This window comes from Gossypium hirsutum, chromosome A08 (assembly GCF_007990345.1).
Source record: "Gossypium hirsutum isolate 1008001.06 chromosome A08, Gossypium_hirsutum_v2.1, whole genome shotgun sequence".
NCBI lineage: Eukaryota > Viridiplantae > Streptophyta > Magnoliopsida > Malvales > Malvaceae > Gossypium > Gossypium hirsutum.
The window spans coordinates 112250175-112265122 of NC_053431.1; the positions used below are offsets into that span (position 1 = coordinate 112250175).

General features: G+C 32.5%; 1 protein-coding gene across 1 annotated transcript; it reads right to left on the reverse strand.

Annotated features, from left to right (window-relative positions):
- Window positions 1-2153: 2153 nt before the first annotated feature.
- LOC107919117 (uncharacterized) lies at window positions 2154-2471 on the reverse strand. The gene has a single exon (XM_016848646.1). The coding sequence runs from the start codon at window positions 2469-2471 to the stop codon at window positions 2154-2156; it is 318 nt and encodes a 105-aa protein (XP_016704135.1).
- Window positions 2472-14948: the final 12477 nt, after the last annotated feature.

The window sequence follows — 14948 nt, forward strand, 5'->3', positions numbered from 1 at the left end:
AGGAACAACCCAGATTGAGATTTGTTTGGGGTTAATGAAATAAAACAGATAGCTGAAAATGGTATATGGATAAACTATGGACAAGCATAGAGAAGACAGTGATGTGGAAGGACAAGAAGGAAATCGGCTAGTTTAATTTCAACAAGCTTCCTTTTTATTTGTTTTTCAATTAATAGGCAGGTTTTATTAGAATTATTTTAATTATTTTTGAAACTAATGGCTAAAGAAATAGGCCAATTATGGGATAGGAAGTCTAGAGTGTCATAGGCCTGAACTTTTGTATTTGACTTCTTTATTTATTTAAGTCTAGCCGATTATATTTTCAAAAAAAAATTATTTTAAAAAATAAAAATTATAAAAAATAAACTATTTAAATTTTTTAAAATAAAAATATTTAAAAATTCTAAAATTTCGACATGACTAGTCATTGGGAGCCTAAATCAATATGTCGGCTATCAATTTGAAATTATGAGGATTCCATGTTTATTTCTATCACAATTATTGCCTCGTAGCTATTTCAAATCATCAATTGTTATGCCAATTTGAAGTTCTCATCCACCATTCATATTATTCCAATAAATAATTTTTTTTTCATATCATTCAGAAAAAAAATTAATTTTTCTTTGCCAGAAATGCATCCACATTTTTTGACAGGAAAAGAAAAAGCTTTGTTCCTCTATTTTGATCTCTAGAATTGCATGTGAAGACCTACCTTTCTCCACCATTCTTTTATATCTTTCAGGCACAACAAGTTTTGGATCCTTTGGTTTTTTGTTTGTTTGAGGACAAAAAAGGATATGTGATGAGTGAATAAACGTTACTTCATGGTGAATTTTGTGTTGGGTAAATTGCACTTGTATTCGTCCAACCATTAGTGATTTTATTTTTTATCATCCAATAATCAAAAGTTACAAAATATTCACCTAATTATTCACTTTTTTTTTGTTACTAGCCATTAAATGGATGATAGGGAAACGATGTGACAATTTTTAAAATTGGCATAATAACAACTTTAGCCCTCAACATTAATACATTGTATCAATTTAGTATTGATTCTAAACAAATTAACCCTCAGCGATTACACATTATATAATTTTTTCAATTTTGTTTTTCTTTACGACCCTTTCATCTAAAAAGCTAAAAAAATAACAAATCTATCAACAAAATTTGATTGAGAATATACCAAAAATGAAAACACAAAAAAACTCCAAGATAATAATTTTTTTATTTTCTCATTCTTTTAAAACTAACCTTCAATGTCACAAATAAAAGTAAATCTTAAAAAAAAGGATTAAATTACACAATGTGTAAGTATTTAGGGTTAATTTTTTTTTAGAATCAAGACTAAATTGACATAATATATAAATGTTATGGGTTAAAGTTACTATCATGCCAATTTTAAAGATGTCTAATTATCTTTCTGTTAATAATTTAACGGTTGGTGACCCAAAAAATAAAGTCGAATAGTTAGATGACCATTTTTGTAGCTTTCATAATTGAGTGACCAAAAAAAAATATTAATAATTAGGTGACTACCAGTGTAATTTACCTTTTTGTTTTCTTTAACATTTTCATAGTGATAACAAAATATGATTTTATGATAGTGTGGTTTCATTATTGACTTATGAATAAGTAACGTGTTTTTTTGGTTATATAAAAATGAGATGTACGCTCTATTTGCAGAGAAAATAGAAGGGGAAAAATAATGTTGTAGGAGTATCTCGCAATATTGAATTATATGACATTTTAGAGGTTTTTAGATTAATTTTAAAGATAGGATTTAAAGCTTAAAAATTTTAGAAAATTCAATACCTATTGAAGCACCTTTTGCATAGTTGAGGAATTTCTCTAACCCATTTCAAGGCTCTATAAAAATCCCAGTGGAATATCTTTAAAGATAATGAATTGGTATAGGAACAATGTTGTGCCTGAGCCGAGCTTTCATTATCTGGTTTGAAATAAAAATAAAATGCTAAAATTCCAACCTTAAATTTTATTCGAGAATGGGATTAGGGTTCTTGCTAGACAATAACATTATATTCAACTAAAAATATTAAGTGATGAATATATATTAAATACCCTTTGCATCTAAAACTTGAAATAAAATGAGCCCACATTCTTAAATAAAGTTGGATGATAATATCAAGTTATCCTCACATGTCCTTAAAGCTCCAATTCCTCCTCACCCCACTACTTCTCACCAGCTTAGGTTCATCATTGTCAGATTCAAATGCCGTAGCTCCGTAAGGGGAATCGATTGTCTTTAGGCGGCGATGACCCTTGTTTATCTTATTTTTAGCGATCACCAATGATGTTGGCTCATGATCACTTTTAATTTCATTGTAATATGTGGGGCTAATGCCTGAACAACTTGTACCAACCCTTTCTTTACAATTCTTTTCTTTAGCACAATATTCCCTATAATTGTTTGAATTTGATCTGTGTTGGCAAATCAAGCAATTGAGGCTCATGGTCGCTTTGGTTTTTGTTTGTCCCCCCATACCAATATGAATATTTCTTTTATCGAGATTTGAAGGGCAATTCGTAAAGGAATAGTGGGATTTCAAAGAAAATGATGTTCATTGAGAAATTTAATGAAGTTTAAAGTAGGTAATTAAACAGATTCTGGTGTGAAATTAGAATCATTGCTTTGGTTTTGCTATTTTCTGAGAGTAATAGATGCTTCCATAAAGACAGGTACATCGATGCCTAAATTTGGTTGTCAAAATATTTAGTCTAACGTACCAACTAAAGATTCCCTCGCAAAGCATGCATTGGGAGTTTGATAAATTTGCAACATTGAATGCGAACCTCTACACATCTTGTTGGGTCCATCTTTGACTTATTAAGATGGACGTCTACACACACACCCAACCCAATAGCTTTACATTTGTCCTACCCCATCCCAACACCATGGACACTTACTCTACACTTGTTAAGCTCTAAAACTCCCCACCTTATACCATAATTGACAATTAAAATGTAAACATATATGAAAGTTAATTAATTATATAAACCAATATTTCATTAATATGGCATAAAACAACATTAGATATAAAGATAGACACGGTCAAACCATTCATGTACATGATAATTGTCAAATTCTATTAGGATAAACAAACAAGCTATGTAATATTCTTAACACCTTTTGAAATAAGAACACTATCATTTTGAAACTAGCATGTATTAAAAATTTTGAAGTAGATAAAATGGAAATTATTAATGTTAATGAGAAGGTATTTGGATACTATAGGAAATTAAAATGGCTTTTGAATTGAGAGAAATTAATTTGAGATATTGACTAAATTTTAATAGTGTGAAAAATATTAGGGTAAAAGTATGAAAATTAAAAATAACAATGATTAGATGAGATTGATGGGAAAAGGAAGAATGATTAGAAGTGCAATTTAACCAAGATAGTGTTTTAAGTGTGGATGAGATTGAAATTAGTTGTGAACTACAACATGTATATAATGATGTTTAGATTTTTTTAGTTAAATAAATTTTAATATTTTAAATACTAAATTAGATAGGTATGTAACGACCCAATAGTTAGGAGTGTCGGAAAGTGCATTCCTGAGACTTTGTTCGTGTAAATCAGAGTCGTAAATATTTTTAATAAATATTTACGAAGCTAGTTGTGTAGTTAATTAGGTTTCGATTAAGTGAATTTTCTTAAATTAGAAGTAATTAGGTATAAAGACTAAATTGCATATAGGGTAAAAATTGAATTATAGATTAATGAATAATTAAAGGGACTAAAGAAGCAATTTTATCATTGTATCTTTAGTGGGACGAGATTAAGTAAATTAGTTGTAAATTATTTTATATATTATAATATTAAAGTTAAAAATATATTATAATATGTTATCTTAAGTATTAAGTAAATATATATTATATAATAACAAAACAAAAAAGTAAAAGAAATAGAAAAAGAAAGCCAACCAAAATTTGAAAGAAAAAGAAAGAACAAAAAAAAAAAAAGAAGAAAAAGAAGGAGACCCACGGTTTAAGGGTTCCAAAATTTTAAACTTTAATATGTTAGTCAATTTAGCTCTTTTTTTTTTCTGTAATTTGTATATATTTGGAATCCCCCGTTGTTAAGTATTACCCTACCCATGTTGAAATTTTAGCAATTATTAAGTTTTTAAGTATTGTTAATGTTGAATAATTTTAGTATTAGGGATTAAATTGATAGTTTTCTAAGTTAGAAGTGGAAAGGGATTAAATTGTAAAACAAATTGTAAAATTTGAGTATTAGGGACTAAATTGTGAAAAAAATAAAATTTAAGGGTTCAAGTGAAAATAGGGAGTTAAATTTAGTTTAAAGTGGAATTTGTATGAAAATATAGAATTAAATGTGAAGAATAAAAATTAATCTCGGTTTAGGGACTAAATTGGAATTTAGGAAAATATTGAGTAAAAATTAAAATATTCAATATGAAATTGAATTGTGTTATATTGATGAATTTTAATTTTTTTTTACTTCCGTAGTTAACGTCATACCGGAATCCTCGACTAAAAAGGGGAAATATAAAATTGACGTAGAATAGCTCGGAATTCACGGTTTGTATTTCTATAATCCGAACTTAATTGTTAATTATTATAATTCAATTTAATGCATATGATAAGTGTTGAGGTGAGTATTTGGTGCTTTGATATTGAATTGAATTAAAGTTGATTGAAATGGATTGAATTGGTATACATATTATGAATGTATTGATTATTTAAATTGAAATGAATATTCATGTATATATGTGATTATGTGAAAATTTTATATTGGATATTGGTTGTTTTTGAAAAGAAAAATATAACCCTATTAACTGTGCCGGGCTGAGTCGGATATAGATGGCATGCCATAGGATAGGAAGAGTTTAGGGATTTCTTCGACTTCGAGTCGATGAGGCACTGGGTGCCAATTTACTTCGGTTTAACTGGTGAGACATTGGGTGTCAAATTTATATAACGTTGGGCGCAGTTACTACTTCGAGTTTATCCGATTAGGCACTGAGCGTCAAACCGGTGTGTTGGTTAGATCTGTGTATCCGTCCGAGTTCGAGTCATGTTAATAAGGGTAATTAAATAGAACGGTAGTATGATTGATATTGAATGATATTGTATAAGAATTGAAAATGGAATAGTGATTTGGAACATGAGAATGAGATACATGAGTTATGTGATCATGAAGTGAATATGGAATGGATAATGCCATTGTTTAAATGAAATGTAAATCAAATTGTGAAAAGCTATTTATATAACAAGTGTGAGAATTGGGATATTTGTGAACAAATGAAATATGATAACATGTGTAAGTTGAATATAGTGTGAAATGATATGCTATTATGTATGAATTCAAAGAGTTGACATATGATAGTTTTGATTTTTAAATATTAATATGTGTTTATATTTCAATTATACAATTGTAATTTCTTGCCTTTAAATATTCAGATTATAGAAATACCATTGAGTTTTACTCAGCGTGCGGTTTTATTTTTCCGTGCGCAGATTAGGTACTTCACTTTTGATCGCCGATTCAGTATCCAATAACGATCGTGAACTCAAATGGGGTGATGTTTATCTTTTGTGCCGGCATGTACCTAGGATGTCTAAATGATATTTATCTTGTGGATGGATTGTAAATAAGGTTATAAGTGTAATGTTAGTTTGGTATATACATATAAACATGTGTTTGTATTTGAAGTCATATTATGGCATGGTAAATTGAACAAAATTTAGATACGTGCATGTGAATTTAAGTTGATGTTTAAGTGCTCATGAACTAGGCAAAATGGATTGAATTTGGTATGTTTATAATTTGGATTTGAATGATACTTTGATGATATGAATTGAGGATATAAATATGGTACCAATGAGGGTATATTGGTTAGGCACCTAAGATGATTGTTTTGACATGTTTTGATTATATTTGATCATGTTTTGAACTGGTTAAACGAATTGTTTTTGAGTTGTTTAAAGTCTAAGCTTGCAGGGAATGGTAAATTATTGTTTAAGGCACCTTTTAGGTTCACACAGCCAAACACACGGGCTTGTGACTTGGTCGTGTGAGACACACGGCTAGCACACAGGTGTGTGAGGCTATTTCAAAGGGTACACAACTTGGCACACAGGCGATGGCTTGGCTGTATGACCCAAGTCAGAGAGTTACACGGGCACACACACGAGCTGGGACATGGCTGTGTGTCCCTACTTCGAATGCCCACACGACTAGGCACACGGGCGTGTGACTTAGCCGTGTGAACTTTGCAGCTAATTTTTTTTGAACTTTTTCTAAAAATTTTCAAATATTTTTGATTTAGTCTAAAATCATTTCTAAAGTGTTTTCAAACTCTCAAAGACTTACAATCGTTTTATGATGTTTGAAATGAATGATTAGGTTACAATTACTCGGTAATATCCCGAAACCCTATTCTGGTAATAGATATAGGTTAAGGGTGTTATATTTAGTGGTATTAGAGTTTTGTAGGTTTAGCCGATTCTCGAACTAAATCGGGCTTGGAATTGAGTTTAGAGGTACATGCCATAAGTGAGTCTAATTGAGTTGAGATTTGGATGCTGATATATTTGTTTTTATTTTATAGTTGAAAATGTCGGATGATTATAAGACGATGTTTATGAAGAGATGTATACCGGAGATGATGTCTCTATTGAGTTAGATGGAATTGAATCGGTAACACCAAGTGTTAATCCAGTTAGTACTTAACAACCTAACGTTGAGCGAAGTAATATTGAGGAAAAAGATGATTCACAGTTACTTAGAGCTATAGCTGATGCTCTTCAGCGTGTGACGAGAACTACATCAGCTACGACATCTGCACCTACTATTTGTTGAGCTCCGATTAAAGAGCTACGTAGATACGGTATGACTGAATTCTTAGGATTGAAAGGAGTTGATCCTTCTGCAGTTGAAGTTTGGATTGAATCCACTAAATGCCTCTTGCAACAACTTGAATGCAACCCGCGTAAAAGTGTAATATGTACTATTTCTCTACTGTAAGGAGAAGCATATACTTAGTGGCAATCAGTGACATGCCACATATCCGCAGATTAGGCAAATTGGGAGTTCTTCCAAAAGAAATTCAAAAAGAAATATGTTGGCGAATTGTATATCGAAGACAAAAGACAAGAGTTTTTGATGCTAAAACAAGGTGGAATATCTATGATTGAGTATGAACGAGAGTTTTCGTGACTTAGTAGGTATGCTGTGGAATTTGTGCCGACTGAAATTGATAGTTTACGTGATGAGTTGCGAGTATAGTTAGTATCACATAAAATTACAGAGTTTGTGGATCTAGTTGAATTAGCAAGAATGGTAGAACAAGTTATGGGTTTAGATAAAAAGACTAAAAATACCCTTATTATGGGAAAGTGTTCTGGAGCTGCGAGTTCAAATCCACAACTGAAAAGATCAAAAGAATTTCGTGGTAGTTGGAGATCAAATTTTAAATTAGATAAAGTTGATAGAAAACGTGATAGACAACTGACTGTGTCTATGGGTAGTGTCCGAGGTCCATTTAAGGATACTGATATTCCGAATTATGAGCACTACAGGAAAAAGCACAGTGGTGAATGCTGAAAGTTAACTTGAGGCTGTTTTCGCTATGGATCTACAGAACATTTTGATAGAGAATGTCCGAAGATTGAGAAAGCTACACCTGTTACTTTTCAGAGATCTATGCCTACTTCTAGAAGTCGTGGGTCGATTCGAAGTGGTTCATTTTTTAGAGGGGGTGCTAGAAAGGGAAATATGCTGTTACTCATAAGCCGGATGTCAGAACGCCAACTCGAGCTTATGTTGCGTAGCTCGTGAGGATGGTGATGCTAATGATGTTGTGACAAGTATCGTTTTATTACGTTCAGAACCTATTTATGATTTGATGTATCCAGGTTCTTCGCATTCGTATGTTAATACTAAATTGGTTAAGTTGCGAAGTTTAAAATTTGAGACGTCTAGAGTATCGATAGTAGTGTCTAGTCTATTGAGACAATCTGTGTTAATAGACCAGATATGTAGGAGATGTCCTTTAGTGATACAGAATATAACATTCCTTGTTGATTTGTTGGTAATGCATTGACTTACGGAGCATGGGGTGATTTTGGATTGTTGTAAAAAGAAGTTGGATTGTTGTAAAAAGAAGTTTGTTGTTCAGAGTGAAGGCGGTGATATGATTGAGGTGAATGGTGTTAGAACAAGTGGTTCAACTTGTATCATTTCAGCAATTCAAGTTGATAAAATTCTTAATCAAGGTAGTGAAGTTTTTCTAGCTTATGTTATTTATTCTAATTTTGGTGATAGTCAGGATAATAAAATTAGAACTGTTTGCGAATTTTCTGATGTGTTTCCTGAGGAATTACCAGGATTACCACTAGATTGGGAGGTTGAGTTTGCAATTGAAGTGTTTTTCATTTTTCGTATCGCACCTATGAAGTTGAAAGAATTAAAAGTACAATTGCAAGACTTATTGAATCGTGGCTTTATACGCCCTAGTATATCACATTGGGGAGCTCTAGTGCTTTTCGTTAGAAAGAAAGATGGTTTGATACGGCTTTGTATTGACTATCGACAATTGAATAAGTTGGCGATTAAAAATCGATACCCTCTACCCCGTATTTATGACTTATTCGATCAACTAAAAGGAGCTTCTGTCTTTTCAGAGATCGATTTGAGATCAGGTTACTATTATTTGAAAGTGAAAGATAGTGATGTACTGAAGACGACATTTCGTACGTGTTATGGCCATTATGAATTCTTGGTAATGCCTTTTGGGTTGAAGAATGCTCCGGCAACATTTATGGATCTCATGAATGTTATTTTCCAACCGTATTTGGATCAATTTGTGGTAGTTTTTATTGACGACATTTTGATCTATTTGAAATCTAAATCCAAGCATGAGCAACACCTCAGAATTGTTTTGCATGTGTCAGAGGTTCATAGTTTTCTTTGACTAATTGGTTATTATCAAAGATTTGTAAATTAATTTTCGAAGATATCTTTGCCGATGACAAAATTGTTGCGTAAGAATGTTCAATTCATCTGGGACGATCAGTGTCAAGACAATTTTGAGAAATTGAAGTAGATGTTGACTGAAGCGCTGGTTTTAACTTTACCAAAATCGGGAAAGGATTTTTTCGTTTATAGTGATGCTTCATTAAGTGGTCTTGGTTGTGTTTTGATGCAAGACGGGAAAGTAATCACTTATGCATCTCATCAGCTAAAAATGCATGAATGCAATTATCTGATGCACGATTTAGAGCTAGCTGCTGTTGTTTTTGCTTTAAAGATCTGGAGACACTACCTGTATGGTGAAAAGTGTCATATCTATAATGATTATAATGCCCCAAAATTTTTATTTTTGTCACTGTTAAAAATGACACAGAAATGTTTATCTCCTTTAGTGGTTAAGTGTTCTGGGTGTGTGTGGGAGGTCCCAAGTTCAAGCCATGACTTGGGAAAATTTTGGTACTTTCATGAATTAAGCCCAATCATTGGTCAGTAGGCTTTTATTTAATTGTTGGTAAGTAATTAACAAAATGGGCCTGCTGGTCTAGTGCATAAGTGGAGTGCTAGTGTGAAGGAGGTTTTGGGTTCGATTCTATGGAACGGCAAGGTTTGTGTTTTTACTCTTAGTTTCGGCCAGAGTTGTGCTGAACTGGGATTCTGAGTGGCGGTTGTGTAGTGGTAGTTGAGGGAGAAAATTAAGGGGGTGAGTAGTATCATATCTAATTTATTTCTTTTTGAATTTTACTCTGAAATTTTCTTCTTTTTCTGAGCAATTTTCTTGTATTTTTCTTAAGTTTCTTTTTCAAAACTTTCATTTTTGATCGACAATTCTTTTGATTCTTGTTCGTTCGTCTGCGGTGCTATTCTTTACTTTTGGGGTATTGTAGGTAAGTTTCTTTAAGTTTTAGAGTTGTGGGAAATGATATCAAGATTAGTAATACGCTGTTTTGTTGTCTAAATGTAACGCCCCCTAACCCTATTCCGTCATCGGAACAGGGTTACGAGACATTACCAGTCAGTACAGTCCAATTTCGGTCATTAATTAAAATAAATATTTACACACATCCTAGTTTTAAGATGTCGTCCCTTTAATGGGCCCTCGCGGTCCAATATGAACAGTAAATTCAATTCGGGACTAATTTAGAATCACTACGAATTTTTAGTAAATTTCAAAATTCATACTACATACCGTTGCCAACCATAATTTACTCATTTCATGAGTACATCTACAACCTAAATGACTCTCATAAAACATCCTAGGTACATGCCATTACCAATAATTAACACACTTTACCTTAATGAATTCGGGATCGAACTGGGATGTTGATTCAACGTTCTATCTTTACTAAACCTGCGCACGGAAACAAACCGTACGCTGAGTATGGTATACTCAGTGGTATTTCCATAATCCGAACACTTAATAATATAACAATTAAACTTAAAATCACAATAACAATTATAAGTATTCATTTATTTGTTTTATAGATAAATTTTCAATTACTTACCATATAAATTCTATACAAGTCATATAACAAACACAATAACATATTTGTTCAATTCTTTTCATTTACTTACCGTATAAATTCTATACAATATATTCACAATTCACTTGTTTTCACACTTTATTTCTTAACAATATACCATTTTAATTCATTCTAACATCAATCATCATCCATTTGAACTTCACTCATTTCATGAACCTTTTGGTTCATGTTTTCAATCTCATATCTCAATTTCAATTCTCAATTCAATTTCTCATTTCATTCCAATAGCTCAATCAATCAAATTCACTCGACTTATCTTTTCACTTATTTACCCCTATTAACAAGACTCGGACCTTGGCGGATACACAGATCCAACCAAACACACCAATATGGCACCCAGTGCCTCATCGGATAGTTCGAAGCAATATTTGACACCCAGTGTCTCATCGGCCTATCCGAAGTAAAGTTGGTACCCAGTACCTCATCGAATCTATCCAAAGAAATATAGTGACACCCAGTGTCTCATCGACTCGAGGTCGAAGAATCCCTGAACACTTCCAATCCTATGGCATGCCAACTATATCCGACTCAGCCCGATACTGTTAATAGGGTATTCAATTCACTTTCAATTTTTTTCAATCAATACACATTTTAATTAATCACATAAATTCATAATTCAATACAATTCAATTCACTTTTCAATAACAAATATCCAAATATCACAAATCTCATATTTAAAATTTTCAAACAATTTATATTTCAATTCAATTCAAATAATCAATATATATTCAATATTCAATATATATATCTATATATATACGCCAATTCAATCAATATAAATTCAATAATTTCATCACATACTATATCAATCCATTTCATTTGCAAAACACAATAATTCTTACTTCAAAACACTTAATATACATATTAAGAAATAAATTCAACAATTAAGTATTAGGTTCGAATTATAGAAATACAAACCGTAATTTTCGAGCTAACTCCCGTTGACTTTGTCTTGTCCTTTCTTAGCCGAGATTTCTGGTACCACATTGACTACGAAATTAATACAATTCATAATCATTAATACATTACTAATTCATATCTTGAGTTATAGAATTCTAAATTAAGATCCGCTAATTTTTCCTGAAACTAGACTCACAAATCTTCTTACAATAAATTTTTCAGAATTTTTGGTTTAGCCATTAAGTACAGTTTATTCTTTAAATTCACCCCTATTCTGCTGTCTGACAGTTTCGTCCCTTCTTCACTAAAAATTAATTATCTCACAGTACAGAACTCGGATAACATTCTAGTTGATTTCTAATGAAAATAGACTCATTAGGGATTCTAAACATATAACTTTAAGCCTCTAATTATTTTTATTCAATTTTTGGTGATTTTCCAAAGTCAGAACAGGGGAACCCGAATTCATTCTGACCTTGTCTCACAAAATTCATTATATCTCATAATTTACAATTCAATTGCTTATATCGTTTCTTCTATAAGAAACTAGACTCAATAATATTTAATTTCATATTTTATTCATCCTCTAATTCAATTTCTACAATTTTTGGTGATTTTTCAAACTTAAACTACTGCTGCTGTCCAAAATAGTCTTAGTACAAAATGTTGATTTACTTGAATTTCAATTTAATTCTAACTAAATTCACTTACTTTTCTATCTTAAGTCATACTTTATTTCTATTCAAATTTCACCCATACTCTCATTTAAATATTAAATTTCCAGCATACTTTCCTAATTTCAAAATTTCATCAATTTAGTCCCTACAACATAAAACTTATAACTTACTTTACAATTTGATCCTATTATCAATTCTAGCTTGAAATTTACTCAATTAAACCCTTAATTCACTATTTATTCAACATGAACTATACTTGAAAATCTATAAACTCTCAAAATATCAACTTAATTTCATCAAAGTCTTGTTCCAAAGCTTCTAAAACATCAAAATTTAAGAAGAAATGACTTAATTGACTTACCAAATTAAACTTTGAGCCTTGAAACCCAAATTTTCATTTTCTTTTTCTTTCTTTCTTTCTCCCCTGTTTCTTCTCTGTTTCGTTTGCTTTCATTCTGTTTCTTATGTTTCTTTACTTATTTATATAATATAATATATAATATAATATACTATAATATAATCATAATTTAATATATATTTTTTAACACATAAAAAATCTCAGATTTTTATGTTTATGCCGCCTCACTTAGGACAAATGGCATAATTGCCATTTTGGTCCTCTTCATTTTCTTTTATTCTACAATTCAACTTTCATCCTTTATTCAATTTAGTCATTTTTCCTAATTACTCTTAATTAAACTAAATTTACTTAATTAAACTCTAATTAACCACTCAATTGACTTCGTAAATATTTTTAATAAATATTTACGAATCCATTTTTTAGAAACGGAGACCCGAAAATATACTTTTTCGGTAACGGTAAAATTCGGGTTTTACACTAAGTGCTGTACGGGGGGCTGGAAACTGCTAATCGGCACTATTGCTATTGTTTGAAAGCTTCGTACTTGGTTGGAAGTAAGGTTTGTGGTGGTTCAAGTTGTACTCATTTCGTTGTAGTCTGGTTGGTGTAATTAATGGCTAACATAGTGTTGTATGGGTCATTATTTAGGTTTCTGAAGGCTTGGGAGTACGTTTGCTGCAAAATCGTTGTAAGTGTGTACTCAATTGCACAGAAAATGGGGTTTCAACGAAAGCTGAAAACCTCATTGTCGACACCACATAGCTGTATGGTAGGTCGTGTGCCTTAACATGGGCGTGTGATTGACGAGTCCAAGCCATGTGCACCAGACACGGCTGTGTGATGGCCAGGTAAGGCCATGTGCAACACACGAGCTCGATATATTAAGCCGTGTGGGCCACATGGGCGTGTGAGCTAACACGGGTAAACCACACTAGTATGTGAAATTTTGGTCCAGGCTGTGTGATCTACACGGCCAAGGCTAATTTGGACCGTGTGGGCCATACGGGCATGTAGACCTACACAGGCTGGCCACATAGGCGTGTAAGCCCATTTTTTGAAATACTCTTAAAAGTTTCTCGGGTCGTCCAAGTCTACTGGACCTACTGTAGGGTCGGTAAGAGTTACTTGACCTCTGATTACGTGATCTGAGTGTGTGATATATGTGCTCTAGCATTTTACTTTTAGCATGTAAATTGATTTGTGTGTATGATCTGTTAATTGCATATTTGCATGTCATGTATTGTTTGCTGCATTACATCGGGGTTGGGTTAATGTATATGGAGAAAATATTCTGAAAGGCTCCTAAGCTTGATAGCTGGCAGCACAGCTGTAGTTATCTGATTATGTGCCGCATTTCGGTACAGCATGGTGTGTAGGGATAGGTGGGTCGATTTTATCCCTACATGGTGTGTAGGGTTGGACGAAGATGGTGTGTAGAGGTTGGTGGGTAGGACTCTATTATTCTACTCTGTTATGCATGATATATCTGAAATAGGCTAAGGCCCCGTTCGTGTCTGATTCTGTATCTTAGTGGACTAAGGTTCACACTGGTTCTGTAAAGGGTTCAGGCTTGAGTTATTTGATATTTGGATGTATGATTGACTTCTACTATTGTGTATATTTTCTATGGGGATTACATACTGAGTTTGTGAAAACTCACCTTTTTCTATTTAATCTATATAGGTAATCCCCAGACTTGACGGGTCGGTGCAGTGGAGGACTCGACGGTGGCCTTATATACTTAGACTGTTTTAAACTCAGCTCTAGTATTCTTTTCTTAATTATTTTCTGGGTTGTTTGATGTAATTTGGGACTTTCTGGACTTTATCTGGATTTTTAAACTGTTTATGAAATTTTAGTCTAAACTCGGTTTTTCTAAAAATTAAAGTTTTCGTAAATGAAACGGTCCCAAAAAATTTATCAGGTTTCAAAAGCTTCTGCGTAAAAGAAATGTTTTAAATCAAATCAATTAGAACACGTTTTCCCTAACTAAGTAAAAACATTAATAACTGGAACGATTTTAAGGTCAATGCATTTTTAAAAAACATTCTCATGTGACATTGCCAGATTCGGCCATAACGTTTAAATCGGGTTTAGGGTGTTACAAAATTTCCGTAACGTCCAAACAGAAAGGTAGTTGCTTATGCGTTTCGTTAGCTCAAGGCTCATGAGGCTAATTTTCCGACGCATGATCTGGAGTTGGCAGCGGTAGCCTTCGCTTTAAAAATTTGGAGGCACTATATGTACGGTGAGAAGTGTGCTATCTACACTGATCACAGAAGCCTCAAGTATCTCCTCACTCAGAAGGAGTTAAACCTTAGGCAGCGTAGATGGATTGAACTGCTTAAGGATTACGACTGCACTATCGAGTAGCATCCTCATAAGACCTATGTAGTGGCTGATGCGTTAAACCGTAGGGCTATGATCGATCTGAGAGCGATGTTCGC

Excerpts from the sequence above, each read along its gene's own strand:
- LOC107919117 (XM_016848646.1), bottom strand. The coding sequence starts at position 2,471 with ATGAGCCTCAATTGCTTGATTTGCCAACACAGATCAAATTCAAACAAT.